This window comes from Argentina anserina, chromosome 1 (assembly GCF_933775445.1).
Source record: "Argentina anserina chromosome 1, drPotAnse1.1, whole genome shotgun sequence".
NCBI classification, from domain to species: domain Eukaryota; kingdom Viridiplantae; phylum Streptophyta; class Magnoliopsida; order Rosales; family Rosaceae; genus Argentina; species Argentina anserina.
In genome coordinates, this window is record NC_065872.1 from 19,333,280 (window position 1) to 19,357,093 (window position 23,814).

The 23,814-nt window shown below is 35.7% G+C and overlaps 2 protein-coding genes across 2 annotated transcripts; both read right to left on the reverse strand.

Moving 5' to 3' along the window:
* Positions 1-1,629: 1,629 nt before the first annotated feature.
* On the reverse strand, positions 1,630-7,988 carry LOC126786655 (UTP--glucose-1-phosphate uridylyltransferase). Its single transcript, XM_050512549.1, has 21 exons — positions 7,831-7,988; positions 7,685-7,732; positions 7,504-7,598; positions 7,337-7,427; positions 6,525-6,585; positions 6,360-6,437; positions 6,229-6,279; positions 6,060-6,133; positions 5,294-5,366; positions 5,137-5,194; positions 4,862-4,908; positions 4,708-4,773; positions 4,082-4,114; positions 3,296-3,348; positions 3,146-3,221; positions 2,915-2,971; positions 2,727-2,810; positions 2,545-2,643; positions 2,366-2,470; positions 1,980-2,051; positions 1,630-1,892 (listed from the first exon to the last, which is right to left on the reverse strand). Exons 1-21 carry the CDS (start codon positions 7,896-7,898, stop codon positions 1,866-1,868), a joined length of 1,416 nt encoding a protein of 471 aa, XP_050368506.1. The 5' UTR covers positions 7,899-7,988; the 3' UTR covers positions 1,630-1,865.
* Positions 7,989-16,631: 8,643 nt separating this feature from the next.
* Positions 16,632-21,963, reverse strand: LOC126803504 (homeobox-leucine zipper protein HDG8-like). The gene is given in 7 exon segments (XM_050531302.1): positions 16,632-16,783; positions 16,786-16,975; positions 20,549-20,638; positions 20,881-21,019; positions 21,118-21,181; positions 21,241-21,406; positions 21,808-21,963. Coding segments are annotated over 7 exon segments (957 nt in total).
* Between the last annotated feature and the right edge of the window lie 1,851 nt (positions 21,964-23,814).

The window sequence follows — 23,814 nt, forward strand, 5'->3', positions numbered from 1 at the left end:
GTTTGTATGATTATTATACATTTTCCGAGTTGTATATAATAAATGAATTTGAAATAGAGTAGGAAAGAAATTAATTGATAGTAGTCTGATTTAATATACCAAATTAGATATTGGGCATTTTAGGAAAACTATGGAGGTCTAAATAGTATTTTAAGTATCTATAAAAGCAAAATTGATGTTCACTAAGTAAGAAGGTCTAAATACCATTTTTAGAAGTATGAATAGAAGTTCTCTATATGAAATGCTAACACACAATTTCATTAAGACTAAATGAGGGGGAAAAAACTGTTAATGGTTCTCAAAAAATCTGTGATGGTTTCATGGTAATCGGAAAACACCCGTCATGCCACAACCAAGTAAAACCAACCTTATGCCAGTAGGAGTAGTTCCAATTTCTGAAGCAATGCAGTGCCATTTGAGTTTTAGTGCGAATGCTTGTAGGAATATCTGTATTTTCTATAAACAAGGTACGTACGTAGTAGTCGACTGGTTTTCCGGTTGCATTTTGAGGCTCCTATATAGGTAAGGAACCTTAGAACCTATGATGCAATCCCAACAATTCCCAAAGAACCAGTCTAAGGGAAATGAGCAGGAGACAGGTCCCAAGTGTTTTGGTTCCAAAACAATCTGAATCTGAATTTGACTTGTTCCACACTTCCACACACTACTGAGAAAAATTGTAGATTTACTACTAGTATGCGGAACCGTTCACCATTCATCACCTCACCTTCGTCTCTAGATTTTTCAGTCACCTAACACAACGTATCAAACGAGAAATGGCGTATGGAGTTGAGCATTTAAGAAATGACAATTTGTTGTAAACAAAAAGGTTAATTTCATTGTTTTATACTTTAAGCTAAACAAGTGTATACCTATACCTGACCAGGAAGGAGGGTGATGTCCACAAACAGGAGATGATGCTCAGAACACAGACCAACAATGCAGTAGCATTTACAGCTAGTAAGAATGTGTTGAATTTTGCATGGACCAATTGATTTCAACTCCAAATCCCACAGAAAGATTATGATATGAATACGACATCTACTCCTACCCTACCCAATCAAGTTCGCAACGTATATATGAGGCACACCAGATGAATGGAGCGTCTTTGTTCTCTATTTCTTGGATCGTGAGATAAGAACGGCAGTCTCGTAGTCGACTGGTTTGCCACTTTGCCAGTCTGGAGCCTCGGAAGTACCAGGACCTGCACCATTGAGGTTTCTATTGTCATCAGGTCCTCGACTTGCGAGGTCATCAATGTGGCACCAACCCGAGAGGAACCTAATTGGAGAGAAACCAAGAAATTCTCCGAAATCAAGGACCAAATGAAGTCATATGTCCAAGTCTGTTAACTGGGAATAATAAGACCAAAGATTCAACCTAGTGTTTGTGTGGTGTGACTTGTGAGTGTGCAACTACGTAATCTTAAAGGGAAATGAGCAGGAAACAGGTCCCCAAAAGGACAGCATCTGAAATTTACTTGCTCTACATTCTACTGGGAAATATTGTAAAATTTTACTTTTTGAAGCTCGCGACATGCATCAATCCTTATCTATGAAAAGTCCCTACAAGGCTAGGGCATCTATCAACTGTCGCATCGAGACACTGATTAAAATGAAAAGAGAAAAATAATGGAAGAGCCCGCAATATATAACAAAAACTTCACGCTGTACCTTTGGCATTGTTCATTCATACACAAAAGGATTAACCATGGCACGCTGCAAAGTATATCAACCTCAGGCGCAGCATAAGGCAAAACAGCACAAAAACACATTTATTATCCTATCATACTAGACAAGCATGGCCTATGACCATGTATCTCGACAACTTCAACAAGTCCTCCCGTATATTTCATGGCAAGTAACTCAGAGATCCTCAGGACCATTAATATCCTGGACAGGTACAATTAGCAAACTTAAGGCAGTGAAAAACAAACATAAACATAGCAAAACAAGAGTCTATATGGTTTGTTGTTTTACCTTGTTCTCCAAGACAGCTTTATCAGGAATTTCCAACTTCACCCCCGGTTTCGCTGTGATAGTTACTTTGCCCTTCATTAGATAAAAAACCAAAATGGTAAGACGGTATTACCAGACTGTACAAAAGAATACAATATGAGCAAAAACAATTGCAGTACAATAATACAACATATGTAAAGCCTGCAATAATTACTAGTGAACTAAGAGTGTTTCCAGATTCAATTCATTGGCTTCACAAATGGAAATCTGCTAGAGAAATTTGTAGCAGGACTATCAACATGAATAAACTGTGTTCAACATAAGAAGGTTATACTTGGTGAGCCAACCCACAAGACACTGATAACAACACTAATTTGAAAGATGTGCAACTCCAGTGACATGCATACCTTGAGAACAACACCAGCACCGAACCACACATCACCAGACACCTTAAGGCTATCCAGCTCAAGAATGCTGGGGATTGACTTGAAGCGACTCAAGAAATTGGCGACCTATAAGGAACGAGAAGAACACCGTAATTATCTGGCATCAAACAGGCATCAGATCACATAATTTAAACATTTACCTTCTTAAACTCAGGCCCCAATTCAATAGAAGGATTTTCAGGATTTTTCCTTGCTGGGTTACGGGTAACAGACCCATCTTGTACATTATAGAGGTCAGACTGCAAAGAAGGTCAAAAGGATAGTTTAGAAAAGCGTCTATTATTACAAAGATCCTACAACTAGTTCAAGACAAGAAGGCTACCTGGACAAGAAGCAAATCTGAAGATGCCTTCACAGGGAGGAATCGAGATCGGGGCACATTGATACCAATAGCATGATTGAAGAACTGGTTATAACAGCAATAGTATTAACGCTAAACATCAAAGAAAAAATATTCTGACGATAAAACAAAATCAAGCACATTAGTGAGGTGTTGTGTATGTTAGATACCCTGATTGCTGCACCCGCTGCAGTTTCAAGTTGCATAACTTTGATTCCTTCCACTTCCTACATCAGTAAATAAATGATACATAAGATAAAAATAAATAAGCAGAAAAAAAAATCAATGAACCCGTATTGTTTCAAGGAGGCTTAGTAAAGAGGGGCAGGAAACTCCCGCAATGCAAGCTGCATTGCTTGCCACCACCCAAGAGGCAATAGATGTAAGTGTCCAACGCATACCTTTGGGTTTGGGATAATCTCCATCTTAAGTGCATCAGCTTCCACAAGACGTTTAATCGCGCTCAAGTTCACCCACCTGTACTGATAGTTGTTAGAATTCAATCATTAAATGTTTACAACAGTACCAGGATAATGTGTAACGTGACTTACAAATTATTTGTGTTGAAAATTTTGAACTTCTCTATTGACTTGAACTCATTGACCTGTCGCCAAGAAACCATTCAGATATCAGTAATAAACTCACGAAATGAGTAGGTTGTGAACTTGTCAATAACACTGCTTGTTTTGAGCAATGCCAGGTGACAATATATTGCATAAACTTAATATAAACTCAAACTAAAGTGACACAATAAGAGAAAAATAAATTAAAATATATGGGATGAAAAACAAACTCTAGAGCATCAAGAAGAAAATCAACAAGTAACAAATGACAACAGCTTTTGCAAACTGGCTGTCTTCAAAACAATAAGGAAAAAAAAGAGCCCAAGCAAACTCTACCCCGATCAACCTTAAAAGTCACGTTGTTGTTCTCTCATTACATTACATCTTTAATAATGACATGTGCTATATATTATGTCAACCCATTTGGGTACATACAAAATACACGTGTGTGTGTGAGAGAGAGTGAATGTCAATTTTGTTTGTGATAAGGTCATAATCTAAAATGAAGTTAACTAGTTTCTTTTGATTGATGAAAAAATAAGGAAAAAAACCAAATCAAATAAAATGTAATTTTACATAGATGTGCCATCAAAATAATATCTAAATCATTATAGCATACAATTGCTAGAGTTTACATCCGACTCCACTACATAGTGTTCCTAGCCTACAACGAATCAGAAATCTAGCTAAGTAATATGCGGCAACTATCCACATTGAGATAACAAATGAAATAAATTTGGAGGGAATAGGAGGAAGAATGGAAATAGGACTTACATGTTGATCAGGAACTTGAGCAATTTCCAGGAGCTGCATGAGAACATCAGAAACCAGAAAAATGTCAAGCGCAGTCAAAATTCGCAACATTATTTCTTTGGAACAAAATAAGCTCAAGTATAAAGGCCTACTATCATTTTCAGCAATAAGGGGAAACACAAATCAAACTTTGAAACTGTAAAAAGCGAATCTAAACCTTGAAACAGCTCAGCGCACTGTAATACTTGTATTCATACTCGATGTATTATATTTTTTTGTTGACTTAGTCTATTTGTATCTATTGTCATGAGAACTATTCAGAATGTGGTTTATTTATTGCAAAGGGTCATTCTAACAAACTGTTTCCCCTGAAGTTATGTAAACCTTTAATATGACAAATCAGCCCACGTGAACCAAGCCTGAGCAACATTGGTCTCAAATCAAAGTGTTAACTTCTATCAGAAATTGATCATAACACTTAGTAAACAACATAGAAAGTAGAAACCATAGAATAAAATAAATACTGATTACCATCATTTAAGAAAAAAAATCCATATTTGAGCCTAAAAAAAAAGATATTTTTCAACAAATGAAAACAAAACAACTTATAAAGAAAGGTACTTTAGGAATAAATGTGCAGCTTATACCTGAGTCCTTCCCTCATAAGAGATTAAAGTGCCACCCTTCACATCGGCCAATGTTTTCGGTGTCACCTGAATAAATAAGAAATATATGTAGGCTTTTGAGTTTAAATTGTATAAAGCATATGAATGAGGTGACAAAAGGAACTTCCAATAGTACCTCCATGCAGTACTCATTCTTTTTCTCGACCAAATGATTCAATATTTCTATTGCATCCAGTCAAGGATAAAACTTCTAAATGATTTCTTTGCTAATGTAGTATAGTAGTAAACGGGACAATAATTTATCCTAAACCGCAAACGACCTAAATCAGCCGCTTCACTTTATATTCCAATATTTAATAATTTTTTTCCTTTAATTGCTGCTGCATCAAAAGTTAATCACATGCCTCAGGAGAGAGTATAATTTTCAGTAACAAAAAAAAAAAAGGATACTCAAGTCCACTACAGCACCCAAGTTGTCTGAGTTGGAAATAAAGACATACTCCTTGCCCTGTAAAAAAGGACATTTTAACACAGGAAGGAGTTATACCTGAGGTGTCAACAAAAGAAACTAAGAAAAGAGTTCAGAAAAAAGGAACAGGGCACCAACCTGCGACAATAACATATCCAGTTTACCACTGTTTCTTAAGGATGGGAACACATCACCATGGCCGGGAGGATACCTATATGTATTGATCATGAGAATAAAGGGACGTCATATTGCATGTCATAAAAAATAAATGTGGATTCCTAGTACAAAAGACTTGAGAAATTTTATGTAATCAACTGACAACCAAAACAATGCAACATTCACAACGTGCCATTCTTGAAAGGTAAGAACTGAATTACTGAAGTCGGGTACCAATACACAGATAAAAATAATCATTTGAGAGCTAACATCAAAAAGGAACTATTAACAGTTGCAAATGAAATCGAACATCCAGTATTTAAGGCAAAATGCATGCTAAGGAATTCTTCAACTAAACAAAATCTTATGACAAACAATAGCAGACTGCGTATTGTAACAATGATCCTAAAGATATTATTCCAAAAAGTATCTATGAAACAGGGTAAAGCTTCATCTAGCATAAGCAAGCACACATAAAACACGGTCATGATGATATAACATCAAGGTCACACATCACCTGTCCTGTTTATTAGAAGTATGAATATTGCAACATAAGTTTGGAAGATGATGGAAGGAGCATGAATGAAACTCCTTTGGTTCTATTACTAATTTCCTCAATTGAGCCTTAAAAAAGGTCACTAACTATTTCTGAAACATTCAATACCTATGAAAATGCATTCTATAATCAATACTCAGAAGTATGTTGGAAGAGCCTTATGCATAATTGATGGTGAAAATTAGACTTTACCATCCATCCTTGCCGGTCTGACCTTTAGATGGAAGTGGTGAATTATTCTCAACAACCAAACGAGGATACTGACTCTGCATATCCAAAAATATTTGACATTAAGGTTCATTGTATTATGCAATGAAAAAAAAAATTCAACAAAGCAAGGATCAAGAAAGGGTCTACAGACCTGGTTAAAGGTATGAATCTGAACATTTGACTTGGTGTATCTCTCAACAATCTAATGGAAACAAGAAGCAGTTTTTTTTTTAGTAAAATACAAATAAAATTTAATTAACAACATGGCATAAATTCTCAAACCTTAAATGTATCGTCATGAGTGTTGAATGAGTTCATTAAAAGCAGAGGAACATTGCACCCATATTTGTTATTGAGAGTCTGAACATAGAGGCAGGGTAAGCTGATATGACAAAGAAGGTAGAGGTAGATAAAGGGGAGAGAGAGAGAGAGAGAGAGGAAGAAAACCTCAATTTGGATGACAATCAAGTCAAGAAATGTCAACCCATTTCGAACTTCAATGACTGACCTGCAAGCCAGAAGAAGTGAAGTTAATATCATTGAAGTAGTAACAAGACTAATTAGAAGGCTGGGTCAAGTGCAATGCAGACAAGACAGATCTTAAATCTAACTAGATTATATAAATATATATATATATAATAGTATACACTACAGTCATTCATGTCTCATGAATCCACGAAAGAACAAGAGAACGAATCCAAACAAGATCCAATGAATCCATGTTCAACATTTGTTCACGTTTTTGTGGATCTAATATTAAAAAAGTGTAGCCTTTAATTTAAGACAGAACCCAGTTTTTGCCAAGTCTGAACCTCATCGAGTTAAATCAGTGTAGATTAAAAATTTAATATCGCCGCACTTGACAGTGGATCAAATTTTAGCCGCGTTAGAACTTCAGACAGTAAACAACACCGCAATCTTTCAAAAATAGCAAAATGAAGCGAGCCCCATATAAATTAGTCCTGTACACAAAATGGAGAAAAACAGATGATCAAACTAATCCTAAGCTCTATCGCAGAGTTAATCATAACACCAAATTTGATCTTTTTAAGATCGATTTCTCTGCGCAGGTATATTCCAAAACTAAAAATAGCATCAAGAAGCAAAGGAGAGCGACCATGGATCACCTCAACGATCACAATATCCAAATCTCAACATTTTAAGCAGAAAAATGATTCTTAACAAATCAAAATTATATAAAAAAAATCATTGCCACCTTGAAGACTGATACTCAAACAAATAGAGATAGCAATGCTTACTTTGGACCAGTACATCCCATAGTTGTTCCGAGGCCTCCATTAAGCTTTAACACAACAAGCTTGTCCAGAAGCTTCTTGGTTTCAGCAGGATCTGCATGGATCAAGCACAATCATAAGCATACAAATCGAAACCTCGCAAAAACGATATGATGATGATCCATCACCACCTTCGGGAGTAGGCGCCAAGGTGTCGTAAGGAACCACAACCTCCTCCGTAGGAGTCTGAATCTTGCTCCAATCCACATGCGTCGCTTCCGTTCCACTGCCACACAGATTCCGATCACAATTCAGATTCACATTTCTCAAACCAAACCAAAATTTAAGAGAGTTGGTGATTTCAACTTTTACCTGAGATAGCGAGAGACGAGGTTGATGAATCCGTTCTTCTCATTCTCGCTGCGGCGCACACAACAGAATCAATCAAACGAAACTCGTCGTCAGATCAGAGCGAAGAACTGAAACGAAGAGAGATACATTGGAGAGAGATAGATTACCTGATCTGGCTGAGAGCGGCGACCTCGGATTTGAGCTTGGAGATCGGATCAGTGGCGACTGCGGCCATTGCTGAGCTTCTTGTTCTTCAGAGATTTCTAGAGAGAAGGAGAGAGGTGAAATGAGAGATCAGAGAGAGAAGAGATAACTGAGATAACGCGATGCGGTTCACTATATATATATAGCCGAGTTGAGTGAAGCTCAAAGGAAGAGAGAGTGACCGCGAGATTTGGAGGAATTTGTCTTTTTCGTTTTTCTTTTTCTTTTCTTTTTTGAAAAAAAAAAAAGAAAGACAAAGAAATAAGGGAAAATTAATAAAAAACGAATATTCAGGGGAATATGACACGTGGTTTATGAATCCTTGATCTGGGGGGAAAGAAAAAGGTAAAAGAGTCGCGCCTATTTTACGCCAAGGACAACACCTCATTTAAGTATCTGAACTGTGTGCTTCCTTCCCCTGTGGAGCCCGCGGTCTATTGAGAATTCCGGATGGCCAATAATATATATATGCCATTTTGCCACCAGGTATTCTGCTACTCGCAAGATACCAAATTTTTCCGATATTTTTGATACATTATTTGATATTTCTATTTTTTTAAACGATATATCTATGTTAGTAGCTCAAAAGAGATATATGACTATCATGTTAACCATTACAATTTTTGTATTATATGGCTTGTATGTGAACCACTTCAAAATGTCATTGATCCTCTTCATGATTGGATTATGCTTCTACATCTCGATGATGAAAATGACAACCTTCATCCACATGTTATAGAAAATGCAACTAATTTTAGAACTGATGTAAATAAAGTATTATCTGATTAAGTTAGAGACTCGGGAAATGATTCTGATAATACTAGTGTGTGGAGCGGTGTAGCAACTCCAGATAGTTCAGATAGTGATGGTGGTGGTGGTGGTTGAAGTCGACAAGATGGTGGAGATACAAGGTTTGAATATGGACAATCTTATGTAGGTGGAGGATTTGAGAAGTTTACTTGTGAAAGTAATTTTGATCATGCTACCCAAGATGAGAGTCACGGTGCGCAACAACAAAATATGTGCGGTAGGAGGACAAGAGGAGTTATTGATGATCAAAGTATTTCATCTGATGTTAATTCAGTTGCCTTAAGTTTTGATTCTATCAGTTTAGGCATAGAGCACATTAGGATGTCAAGCAAATCACATGAGGTCGACTATCAATCTGGTCATCTTATTTACAATTATGGTAAGTTTGAAGACGTTTATGATCAATTATCGAGTTGGGTTCATCCTTACTATCTCATTCTCGGAGAAATTGTTAGTAGCTCAAAAGAGATATATGACTATCATGTTAACCATTACAATTTGTATTATATGGCTCATATGTCTTGGGCATAGTATTGTAGTTTTATCGACCAACATGCATCTTGTCAAGCACTTAGAGTCTCTTTTGAGTACTAGATAAAATTAATAATTGTATTTGTTTGTATGTAATTCAATAATAAATAAATAAATAATTTCGGAAGAGAAACGATATTTTTTTTCTAATATCCCCGATATATCCGATATCTCATTTTTTTTCAAAAAAAAATGATATATCCCCCGATACTGATATTTTGAATATTGGCTACTTGTTTCTAGCTCGTCTAACGGTCTACACAACTCTATTTATTTAACAATTTTTGAAAAGTTGTAATATATATGAATTTTTCAAAAATTATTCTCCCATGGCCGTGGAGGGTCGCACCAGGTAAAAGACACGTGGCGGTTATTGGTTGTTTCAGTTGAAATTAGTAAAAAAAGGTAAAAGACTTTGATGCGCGTGGGATTGATAGACTTAATTTGCAAAGTTCTAATAGGGTATTATTACATGGTTGATCTTGGGAGTTCGTAAAACCTGCAGCAATCTCCCCTGAGAAGGAATGAGAGATTACCCAGAGGTGAAGGAGTTCTGAACCTCACCGAGATAATGAAAGTCAACGAGGGGCGACACGATGGTGGTGAAGAACACAAAAAGGAAAATTGGGTTATTTCCAAATCGGTGAAATCGAAGGCTTGGTTAAGTAAGGTATGAAGATACAAAGCCAAGGTTACCGAAAGGAATTCAAAGAAGCTCGCAAAAGCCCAAGTTTCGCTGGAAATCATCTGATTGTTCAACACTGTCTCAAATTCGATTTGGGAAAAAGACGGCTTGTATTTGAGGTTTTTGAAGTGAGAATCTCATCTTCCACCGATCCATGTCTTTGTTCAACTATAAAAATAGCAGCCCAACTAGGCAACTTCAAAGACGGCGACGTCGAGTTTCTCCAAGCGCCAAGCCAGTTTGGACTTCAATCTCCAATTATGGAATCCGCACAGAGCTGAAGCACAAAGAAGAAACAAGAAGAAGAAGACAGTTGAAAGAGGGAGACTAATAATTAAGGGATTGGGATGAATGAACATGAAGATGTTTCCATCTTTTTCTTCCACATAATGATGAAAGAGGGACAAGATGATGGTAATTTTGAGGGCGTATGTGCCATGTGTGGCTTTTAACAAATTACGCGTGTGAAACATGTGTGGTGATTTTATGCTGTGAAGCTCCACAGACCGTGGATCGAATAAGCTCCGATAAATTTTGGGGGTTTTAGCTTCATCAAAAAAGAAAATTACATATAACCAAAATAAAGATTTACAAGTTGATAGAGCGTTTTATTAAAACGTCTATAATAAACCCTGTAAAACATCATTGTTAGTATAGAATAAGCAGGGATCGTTCAGTCCGGGAAATTGAATGGAACTCTAAACGTTTAGTGTTAACAAATAATTGGGGGTTTGAGATTGATTATTAACTACTAAAATAAAACCTAAATTATTATTTACATGATCGACTTCTCTTTAACAAACTTAAACCAAATTTACCATTACACCACATAATTACAAGTTCGAACCTATCATGCATTCTAATTCGACCAATTACATACTTTTTAGACACCAATACAATTAGAGCCTTAGGGGATCATCTAATCATGCAAGATTTCAATTAACATTTAGATTGACTTAGGGCCTAATCTAAATTTGCATGCAATCAAATTCAATAACACTTAGAGTAGAAATCAAACAAGATTACATTTAAGCACCAAATCTTTATTAGAGACATGTTTCATGTGTGGCGTCACCCACCATGGTTTCACATGCAAATTTCCAGAATTTTTACCACTTTTAATCAACACAAACCGAACCTACTTATGGCATGATTCGATTTGTGTCAATATGGTTGATGAATCTAGCACTCAAACACAATCTTAAGGATTGCATCCAACCACTAAATTCATATGCACATATCTGAAAATTATCTAAAAGTATGAGAAAGATGATTAGAACACAACAATAGAAATACAAACTCATTAATTATAAGAACATAGATTCGACATAGTCTCAAAAAAATATCAAATACAATCTAAAAATTTTAAAACAAATACAAAACCAATATTTCCACATAAACAACAACTTACAATCTTCATAGACAAAGAATTGTAGATTAACACAAATAGACGAAGCCATGGAGATGAGTTGCGAGAATCACACGTTGTAGGAACCTTGAAGGTGTGTCTTCAATGGTGAAACTTGGTGGAGATGATGATGGTTTTTGGGTGGACGACTTGGCTAATTTGTGAGTGAAGTTTATGGTGGTGTTTTGGTAGAGTTTTGGCTCTTGAATGCTAATGAGAAGTTATCATATTTTTGAGGTGAAGCCATGTATATATAGAGGAAAGATGGAGGGTTTGAAATTAATTCTTTCTTCCTATAATAATGTCATGCTTTAATCCCTTAAATCATAGAAAGTTTTACTCCCTAAAACATGGTATGCTTTAATCCCTAAAACATGCCATGTTTTATTCTCTAAAACATGCCATGTTTTATGCCTTTAATGATCATCTTCTATTTAATTGTTGCATGACTTGGCTCCATCTTTTTTTCTTTAATTATCTCTTCAATCCAATTTAAAAATAAGAAAATAAAATCATAAGTAAGAGATAATTAGTTTCAAAACCTAACAAGGATTCCTAGTCAAACTAGGACTCTAAATTAATTATGCGTTTTAACTCATGTAAGTACAAAAATGCATCTAATACTGCTCAAGACTCTTACTACGACTCAATGACTCAATAGTACAACAATAAGGTCTAAGAAAAGTACAAATTGAGGTAAAAACATGTTAAGAACGTCGCACAAAGTGCTCCTATTAACTACCCCACACTTGGTTTTTGCTAGTCCCTTAGCAAAACAAAACTAAATGAGACACTATTGCCCCTAAATGATTGTCTCAGAATCTTAAAACACATAGTTTTCAAGCATTTGAATGTAAGCACATAAATTCCAAGTTTCATAAACATGCTTCATAGTATGAATTAGTCAGATACAAGATAATAAACATTTAACATGTTTAGTCAATCCAATCCTCCTCACAAGGCATACTCTCTTCTTTTCACTCAGATTCATGGTTATCATTCACACATAAGTATATGCAAGAGAAAGGATATTAAGGCATCAAATAACTTACATATTTCAACAAATGAAGGCACTTTGTGAATAACATAGGAAAACCTCATTTAACAACTAAGTGCATAAATGGACCAAAACCATATGCTCAACTCTTGTGATCATCTCCACAAACCAAGATTTGCTCATTTTAAGAATCATTAGGATCATTAGATATGGTAAATGTTTAGGCGTAGCTAAAGGCATGGAATATCAAGGAATCACAAAAGTAATCCTATAGACTTAGCAGAGTAAACATCATCCTTATGACACCACACACCATCAGGGGCAGAATATAACAAGTTGGGCATAATCATCATTATAACTACAAAGTGAACATAGACAAAGGTCAAGTAAAAATTTTTAGACCTTCAATTACAACTCAACTCCAAATCACAAAAGGAATATAACATAACATTTTTTCTTTTCTTGCCGAGTTCATCATTCTCTTTTTTTTTTCTTTTTCTTGTTTTTTTTTTCAGCAATGCTTGCTTAAAAGCTTGTTGAATTTTTTTTCAAATGTCTTCCACCCCACACTTATTTCATGTATCATCACAACATCATCTCAATAAGAATTCTGCCAAATCTATAGGAGAAGGTAGATGTAACTATACTAAGCATGGAGATAACATAGGTGATGAATAAAAGGCTCAATATAGGCTCAAATGTGGTTCAACTAAGGGGTCTCAAACATGGCACATATAGGGATACATGGTTGTTTGGCTAAAGTGGTGGTATTCCTAGAAATGAACCATAAATCATTTTCAAAATCAGAACATTTTATGACTTAAAAGTTTCAACAATCACAAAAGTGAGTTCTAGTAAATTATAGAGTCCATTAAAAGCTATGATACATAGTTATTGAATATGTAAAGAATAGTGAGGTTTATGAACAACCACGAAATTTCAAATTACATCTCATGAAGAAAGTAAATAAAGGCTCGAAAACTCACAGGTTGTTATGGACTTTAAACTGACCAAAACATTTATATCATAATCAATCAATCTAAATCTCACATGTTCATACCAAATCCACATCATCAATGAAACTTACAATTCAATTCGTATGAAATGCAAAACCATCATCTATGTATTTTAGAGACATAATCATCCTAGACTTTAGGGGCATCCTAAGACTCAATAAAGCAATAAATTTTTTTAATTCATTTTTTTTGGATTTTTTTTATATCATGACACAAACAATCAATGAACTTGCAATCCTACCCCACACTTAGAAAATTACATTGTCCTCAATAATAAGCATGTAATTCACAAGCATAGAATAATATCACATATCAACACATATACAATTCAACCATAAGAGTGAAGGGATTAGAAAATTCAAACTCCCGTAGACGACTCCTCCACATATACAGTTGAAATGGGTTGCCTCCAATGCAGCCCTTGAGTTTTATAGTCTTTCATCATGAAAACGTGATACAAATTCGCTCAATTATACAATTTCCAGGGTATCAATATCTTGTGGGAACTTCTCCATATTTCCTTTGCTGAACTCATCTTAATCTTCAAATTGATCAACACAAAATTGAGAATTCTATGTCCTTAGTGTCCAAATCTACTATAGTGATGCATCCTGAAGATGACAATCCTCTGTAAGGATGTGTGTATGGGTATTGTGGTATCATGTGATGGAGTTTTGATCACCCAATTGATCAAAATAATTACAAAACCACTTCTTTATATCTTGGGATTTAATATGAAGGGTGATATCCATTGAAGCCTTGAGGGTGAGGAATGTGGCGGGTACAGTGATGACAGACAACATGATCTGCTTTTGCAGCTTGAGCAAGGGTATTTTTTGCATTTCAAAGTATAAAGTAAGAGAGGGAGTATGAATTGTAATTTTTGGAGTGCAAATTTCACTCCCCGTAAAATTCAATCTAATATGTGGATTCATTGGAAAAATAAAAATTGATTAGGAAAGTAATAAATCAGGAAGTCTATCATTATTGAATTCAAAACTCTATAGGATATAATTATAATATCTCTTTTATAGATATATTGTCCTGAATTGTCATTTTACAAAATAATATATATGTAATTCAATAATTTAAATACATGGAGGTCAAATGAGAAATTTTGGATGTCCCAATAGCAAAAGCCCTATTAAATCTGTGATAAGTAATTATCACAACTTTATTTACAAAAGAAAGATCAAGAGGTCATGAGAAATCAAAATATATACCCGGGAGAAGAATTTTGCGGTTAAGACCGTCCGCTATATTTTCTATCTTCACATAACATGTGTAATTGAGTTATTCCGGGAAATACATGTACTAGTCAACACTATTTTTTTGCCAAGAGTGTTAATTGAAAGTTGGATCCTAATTAAATAAATACAAAATAGGAAGGGAGAACAAGAGAAAAAGGATCCAGAGACTTCGAGGAGATGCTCTCACATCGATTCGTTGAACTTATGTATCCAAAAATTCGTCAATTCTAATTTTTCTAATCGACCTAATAAAAGGAAGGGATACTCCTTTGTTAGGGGGAGGGGGTCTTTACCCGTGAACTAAAAAGATCAGAAAACACAATTATAGTACTCCATCTCGTCCTTTTCTCGCATGAAATGATTTCAGACCCTCTTTTTTTTTTAATCTAGGTAAAGAGAGGTTTGTAGGAATTGGGTTACAGAAGATTCATGATGAGTAACTGTGACAGCTAAGCCCAGCTGAGGAAATTGTCTGTTTTTTGGCCCACATGCCCACATAGTTTTATTCTTGAGGGAGCACCCCACAGACCCTGTTTATATAAGCACAGTTTTCACTCTCTCACGGGCGATGTGGGATTCGAGTGCGATCTACTTGCTTGCTAGCTTGGCGTCACAATCCACCCCCCTTAGAGGATACCTGTAAAGCTTTGATTTGTGATCTCTAGTTCTCCACCAAACCTAGCAATTACACATATTGGAAAGTATTAATCAAATCTGACTCTTACCTCAATATTACCAAAACAAATTAAAACTTTCAGAGCGTCCAAAAACTCAAAATAAAAGTTAGATACTAATGCATCAATCTTGGGTCGATCTGGATTTCCATGGCCGATTGGACCGAATTCTAAAAACTTCGACCTCCATCAAGTCAGATTGGATGAGATGGAGTACCAAGGTTTCCTTGGTATTCCATTGGATGCCAAAGTGTCAAAGGGTCTTCACTTCAAATACCATAGGAATAATTCTAGAAAGTTGACCTCCATCGAATTAAATTGGATGAGTAAGCTTAACTTTGATAAAGTTACATGAATGAGGTTAACCAGTAAGAGCATATGTGTGCCACATGATCAATTTGAACAACAAACTTAGCAAAGTACTATAAGACCATACAGAGAAGAAACCAAAGTTTCCTCTTTATTCATTTGGGTGCCAAAGTGTCCAAGGGTTTTCACTTCAAATAACACTAGAGAAATTTACCGTTTATTTTTAAAGTCCCAGCAATACTAGAATAATACTCACACGTCGGTGAGCTGTGACCAATTTGTTTGGTTAAGTAGCTCAACTAACAATGTTAAGATCATAGGTTCAAACCTCACTGACATATGTAAGATTGTGCGAGTTTTTTGATAAAAAAAATTAATACTTAGTATGCTATGGTTAATATTAATTGATAGCCAGCAACTTCTACTTCTTTTCTTTTACAGGAAACATAAGAAATAAAAAAAATAAACAGATAGGGTCGGAAGGGCCTAATATGCAATCAGGACAAGCCAGCAGCTTCTACTTCACATACCTACATAAGGTTTATTCCAAATTTCCTACACACTAAATTAATCAATTGAAAAAGAAAAAGGACGTGTCAAATAAATGAACTAAAGAATATTATCTATATTCTTATAATCAGAACACACTTTGTCAACCAAAATATATAGGAAAACACGTATATGTCTATACATAATATATTAATTAAAATATATGTTTATTTTTTAAGGGATAATAAGGTAAATTATTAAATCTAAACTAAATAATAATAAATAAATAAATAAAGTGAAATCTGTAGTAACTTCCTAGTTCTCACATACCCACTAATCAGCATTAACTTATCCATTAATCTGCATTTCAATTCCCACACCCGACGGGCGTGTTATATCCTAGTTTTAAATTATCAAAACCAAAGATACAATATGACAAAATTAGAAAATTAGTCACAAAATAATTAAAGATATTGTCACAAAAAATTGTTTTTTACTCATCTCCTACATAGCAAAGGTTTATTTTTGAATAAATGTCACTCAAAATAGGATAATTTGTTTCACATAAAATCCACAAGTACAAAACAATGACCCTTTAATCTAAGTCAGTGAAGTTGAGAGCATCTTTTATTTTTTGAATAGTCAGACTAAAAAGGGTATTGACATCTGCGACATACTCGACGTTCAGCACTTGTGATGGTGAAGGGAAGGGAACTAATATTTGAAATGCCACCGTAAGAAGTAAATATTATCATGACGACCATCATGCGAGATAATAAACCCTGATGGAAGTACAGGAATATTGGAAGAGTAGGCCTCATTGCTCAATGCGATATTGATAATAGCTACCTCAACATGAGCATAGATAATCATAGACCCTTCAAGGTCTATATAACTTTCTTGTAAAAGAAGCATATTACTCTCAGTTGGTGCAAAAGGCTGCTTCATGAAAACCATTCCAAAAAATTAACAATTTATTTGATTTTAAAATAACCTAAATATAAGCTTAATATATAAAGCGTTGAATGACACATACATTTATAGGAAACATTGTCAATTTACATTGGCCATAATTTTCAGTTTACATCATCAATTTGCAATTAGGTTATTTTGTAGCCTAAACTTAGCAAGAATTGCTGATTCGCACCCCTTCATTAAATTTATTGTTTTCCATATAATTTTAGTCTTGTCATTATATTTACTAGTTTTATACCCGTGCGATGCATGTGTTATTTACTTGTTTCTAAAACTAGACCTTAGTCTGATTATGTTTCCTTATTAGAGTAGATTATACTTTTATTGATATATATATATATATATATAAAGGGGATCCAGAGCAAACGTCTACAACCAAGAAAACATCTGAACGTTGCCTCATAGAGCTTCAAGCCGGCGTCGATGGCGTCAATGGTTTGCTACTGTTGCACTAGACCTCCAGTCTTACCTTTTTCTTGCCCGTGGACTCTTCATCAACGAGCTCGAAGTTCACCCGAAAGTGCTTGAAGTTTTCCGGTAAACTTCCTAGCTATACCATCCATCTATCTCATGTTGGCCTTCACCTTGATTGTTATATCCCGAATCTTTTACAATTCTTTACAATTTTACATTGATCTTTTTACTCGGATCGAGAGTCGTACTAAGTGTGACGAGTCTAAAAGTTGACTTTTTGAGACGTAAGTTTTTCGAGAAAACTTCGTTCACGAAAATTGTCAGGCTCGTCGATACGAATTTGTAGACACACGACACACCCAAATCGGAGTTCGTATGTAAACGTTATGAATCAAAAAGCGTATTTGGGTATTTTGGAAATTTAGTATAAATAGGGTGTTTTTAAGAGAGAAAATCAAATTTTTCAGAAATTCAAATTCCTTCCCGCCACTGTTCATCCTGAGCCCCCGACCCCATCGCCTTCCTCCACCGATTTCGCCCCTGTCATGCCGAGCTAGGGCGGTGCACTAGTCCCAAATGAAAGGTGATTCAATCCCCTACATTTCTGGGTTGGTGGCAGCACTTGTCTCGCCGTCGTGAAGGAGCGGTGCCGCCCGAAAGTTTCGCCACTGCCGTACCCTTTTTCAGTCAAAGCTCTCTCCTCCTACCGCCATGGCCGGAATTTCTTGAGAGGTTTTTCTTGTCTCAGCGTCGTTGACAATCTCTTCAAAGGAATTGAGCCAAATCGAAGTATAAGTACTCAAATCAAGAAATTCTAATTATAGGGTTTGTGAATAGTGTCGATTTTGTGTTCTTCATGAATTGGACTGTTTCGGCTTGGATTTGGAATTTGTTGTGAACTAGAAAGTTGTTAGAAATGTCATTTATATTGTGATGGTGAAGTTTGGTAATCATTTGTGAGGTAGTTTTTAGAGCAATGAGTTACTCCAATGAGTAGCATTCGTCAATACGAACTTATCGACATCTTAATCGAAGAATTAGATTATTGTATGATGTTGTTAATCTACATAATTATTTGTAGGAATAATGTGTTATTGACCTAAACATTGTTTTCATTTAATGTTTGTTGTTATGTGATTATCTTGATTGATAATGGATGTGGGTTGGTGTGTTTGATGGGTGATGGTTATGATATTAATTATGTGTGTTGGTTGTGATGTTGTGTTTTTGTCATACGAATCAGAATGGTTATAAGGTTTACATTGTTATGGTGAATGTTGTAGGTTTGTGGTAAATGTGAGGGTTCGTGATACTGACATTTATCCTCGATAGTTGGTGGTTGTGGGTTCTGTGGTTTCAGTATGTTGGAGTGTTTGGGTTGGTGAATTGTTGAACTACAAATGGCTTGGTCCCTTTTCAAAAGGGTATGTAGGCAACCCGACTAAGGTTTGTGTGTAGCCACGTTTATTTTAAATTAGACATCGGTTAACTTATCTATGTTGATGAATGAGCTGTTATGCGTTATTATGTCGGTTCTGGCATTATGGTTGTATATTTGTTTACGAGTGAGATTTGGGGTTATGTTATGGGGCTTACGGCAGATCCTTTGAGGTTAGTGGGTAGAACTGAGAAGAGAGGGGATGAACCGACAATGCAGTGAGAGTATGGAATCAGAAGAGAGGGGCAGCAGTATCGATGTTACCGAGTCACTAGAAGAGATGTGATGTACTAGTAGACTCCCGAAATAGGCTTAGAAAGGAGAGGACGGGTAACCCATCAAGCGTTGGATGGTCTCGTGTTTGATTTCCGAAGGGACGTGTTTTAAATATAATTTACACAGTTACGATATTTTTAGAATATTGTATAATTGTTAGTGACCTCGTCGTCTTAGTGAGGTGGGCGGTTGAGGAATAAGATGAGTTACGAGCTCTAGGGGTCCAATGATATTAGGTAACGAACATTGCATACTTCATCATACTTTTTGAATTATATTTTTGAATTGTGATTATGGAGTTGGAAATTTTGGGGAGTATGGTGGATCCAGGTTTTGAGGTTGGATTTGAGATATTGAGAGTGTCTTTTGTGTCGGTAAGGTTAGCTACTTTCATGGGAGACTATGCCGAAATTTTCGGTATATCTCCTTTGACAGTGGTCCTCGTACGATCTGCCTCGATATTAGGGTACATTTTGGGGCGGGGCCTGTCATTGATAGTGATGACGTCTGAGAAGTTTAAGGTCTATGAGGACGGAATCGGAGCTGCCATCGGCATTGGCTTGAAGCTCTGTGAGGCGATGTTCACACTTTTTCTTGGTTTGCGGACGTCCACTCTGGATCCCCCATATATATATATATATGAATATTTGATTCGTCAAGATACTCTCTATGTATGTAATGTTAATATAAATGTCTCATTATCAATAATAAATTGGTCTTTGTGTTCCACCATGTAATTATTATTCTCGTTTCGTTTCTCCTCAAACCAAATTTTCTTTCTTGTAAATTTTTATTTTTTTCTATTATTCAATAGAAATAAATGCAACAAGACAATATTACCTCTCACGTGTATGATATGTGATGTGAAAATTGAATGGCAATCATTAAACTTAATGTAGTTAATGGAGGGCCCAAGTCAGCAATTGTTGTCAAGTTTAAGAGGTAAAATTGACAATTTCAGCCAATTTTGATGTGTATGTTAAGTTGTTAACAATTCATATTATTATTATTTTATATAATCTTGTGTTTTGATAGTATGAATCTTGGGGATTGTTATTAGCACATCCTATTTTGTTTTTTTGTTTTTTTGGAAATATCCTATTTTGTTATTAACACACATCATGTAGTTTTTTTTGTTTGAACACTATGCATAGTACACCTTTTGATATATGATTATACACACCCTAAGTCTTAAATTAGAAAGACAGTTTGGGTAGTATATATGCAAACAAAAGAGCACAAGGGGTGTGTTAAAAATAAAATATAGTGTATTAATAATAAATGGCTAAATTTTTTTATTTAAATTTTCATATCAAGTATATGCTATATGATTAGGAGTTGTTTCTCTAATATTTCTTGTTAAATGAATCTATAAGATAAGAAATGAAAGTAAAAAAAAAATAGATAACCCGAATAATAGATATGCAATTCCTTGGATCTGTTCCCGTTGGAATGCATGCAATCTCCCTCATTTGATTTTTATCAGAAAGGACATCCCACTAGGTGAAAAAAGAAAATAAAATTGGATTTATTACTTAAGTACTTTTATAAAAGATACATTAAAAAATCCTGTAAGTATATCATGATGAATAGTTCTTATAAATGTCTGCACATGTGTGTATTTGTAAACAGTTATCTGCTAAGTGTACATGCTCTCTTGTTTTTTCATTTGCCAAGAAGTTGAAAATATTTTAGAAGTGTAGAGGAAGCCATGCAGAATTAGTAGCAATGACAACCATGCACTGGGCTCGCCATGTTCGTTGGTTTCACGAATGTTAATTCGGACCCCGATATTATTCACTTATGTTAGTTGTGGGAAATCAAGTTTTCTAGACATGCTCAACATTCCACAAAAGCTCTTGACCATCATGTGGGAGAGGCTTCAATATGCTACTCTTGCCTTCAGGCATACAAAAATCTATATAACATGATGAAATATCATGATTAAAATTCAAAACTATTATAAATTTTGGAAGACATGATATATGCTTTTAATCCTTTTATAACATGAGATATTTGAATTTTCCTGTTAGTATCATAGTCTACTTCATATATAAACAATTTAACCTGATTAATGATAACTTATTTGTGTCAAATTAACTGTGAGATGAATTTTCATTAATTGAGGTATCAAATCTTTGACACATTCTTTCGAGAGTAGCAATCCATCTTTGTGCTCCATATGCATTGTTACCACAAACAAGATCTCTATAGAGTCGATGAGTTTGTGTCTTATCATCAATTTCCACATGTTCAACCCAAGTTATCTAGATTACATCAAAACCATATGGTGTTACATATAGCTACCAAGTTGTACATGTTATGAATAACAACATAATGTAAAAACTCCCTAAGAAAGGAATGTGTATTGAGATATTAGTAGAAACTTATATTTGAAACTTTTCTTATTCAGATTTCTGCTTTCCTATTTTGGTTGTTAATAATTGTCTACATGAAACATGTTACCAGTAATGTGGCTTTACATCATATATATATATATATATATATATATATATATATATAACTATAAACTATTACAACACACTCTTCTATACATTATACCTTATCATATATAAGAATTATATAAATTCAGTTATTTATTTTATTAATATAAATTTTAAAAAAATAAGTCATGTTCTTGTTCCCTCTTCTTGGGAGGAGCCGTGACCGTCGCCGTGCCTCCACCTAGGGTAGGCTCGGCCGAGCCTTGCCCCGGCACGGCGGCATCTTGCCCGAAGTTCGGGATTTCTAACCTCGCAGGACAGTTTGCAGCAGGTATACTTGATCTCGTCACTTTTGCAATATCCGTAAAGGCGTCAGGCATCGAATCTGCCACGTTATGTAACTACAAAATACGTTGCACTTCAATCTCAGGATGAGATGTGCGGGGATCTCAATGAGACATAGTGGAGGTATTCCACATCAATTCATCTTAAACATATATGTTCTTATGTCCCCTTAAATGCGGGAAGTGTGTCTCATCGAAGTAACAATGCAAATCTAGCAGTAAAGAGAGATCCTGTCTGAGGGTCAATGTAGCGGATAATCATTGGAGAGTTATATCCAACATAAATTGTTATTCGTCTCTGTGGACCCATTTTATTACGCAATGGAGGCGTAATAGGCACATAAACTGCACAACCAAACGTGCGTAAATGTGAAATGTCAGGCTCATATCCAGCTACCAATTGGTATGCACTAACAGGTTGTTTGGCGGTGGGTCTGAAATGAATAAGTACACCTGCATGCAAGATTGCATATCCCCAAGCAGTTATGGAAAAGTTACAATGCATAATTAAAGCCTGAGCTATAAGCTGTAACCGCTTAATTGTCGCTTCTGCCAGTCCGTTCTGAGAATGAATGTGGGGTACATGATGTTAAACATCAATCTCGATGGACATGCAATAATCATCAAATGTCTTCGAAGTGAATTCTCTCACATTATCGAGTCTAATAGACTTAATTGGATAGTCAGGGTGGTGAGCCCTGAGTTTAATTATTTGAACAAGGAGCTTCGGAAATGCAGCATTGCGTGTGGACAATAGATCGACATGTAACAAGCGTGTCGATGCAACTACCAGAACCATAAAGTATCAAAATGGTCCGCATTATGGATGTATTGGTCCACATATATCACCTTGGATCCTTTGTAAGAATGAAATGTTCTGTGTATTATCAACTGCAAAGGAAGCCTTTGCCTGCATCTTTGCGAATGCAAAAACTTTACAAAATGATTTATGGGCATTAGAGATCGCGCAAAAGGCATCGCATAACTCAGTGGGCTCCATCACGGCCTAAGAGGACCGTGGAAAAGCCTTGGCAGGCCGAGAGGCTGAGCCATGGACAAACACAGGTGCCACGGCCGTGCTAGCATCATTCACGGCTTGTGGGGTTCCCACATACCTGTTGGCTTTGAAAAATGGATGACCGTGTGAAGTTTTTAATATACGAATCATCATATCACGTCTAGGATGACCTAGACGATTATGCCATAGCTTGTAAGCATCAGAATCACAAAAATACTTGCTAACTGCATTGGATTCAATTGCACCTAGTGTAAAGAGTATCTCATTGGTAAATTACAACCCACTACTAACACGTTCAAACATCTCTCGGGTGCGACGGTGACGTCCATAACAAGAGGTATCACAGAGATACTCCTTTCCATTAATAACTTTGGTGTTCAGGTGATAATCGTTGACACGAATATCCTTAAAACTGACCAAGGTTCAGTTCCCCTCTGGTGCATAAAGTGCATCTTTAACTATGATGGGAGTACCATTAGGTAGCAAGAACTGTGCTATACCACGCCCTTGGATCAATTGGTGAGTCCCAATGAAACAAGTCACAGAGGATTTGTAAGGCACAAATTGTGTAAAGAGTTGCTTATCCTGCAACAATGTGTGGGTCGTCCCCGCAATTTGCTAAGCATTATATCTCGCCGGTTGACATCTACAAGTAAATTGTAAAACATAATTAGTCTTCAAAAAGACAAGGCGAATGTTCTCTAAGAGAAGAGAAAACGATAATATAAAGGGTTAAAACAAGTTGTTAGGGGTGGGCATAAAAAACGGAAATCCCTATCCCGTCCCGAAATTCATAGGGACGGAACGGGAAGGAGGTCTAAAAACGTTCGTCTCGTCCCAATCCCGTCTCATTTCATAATAGTGGGATG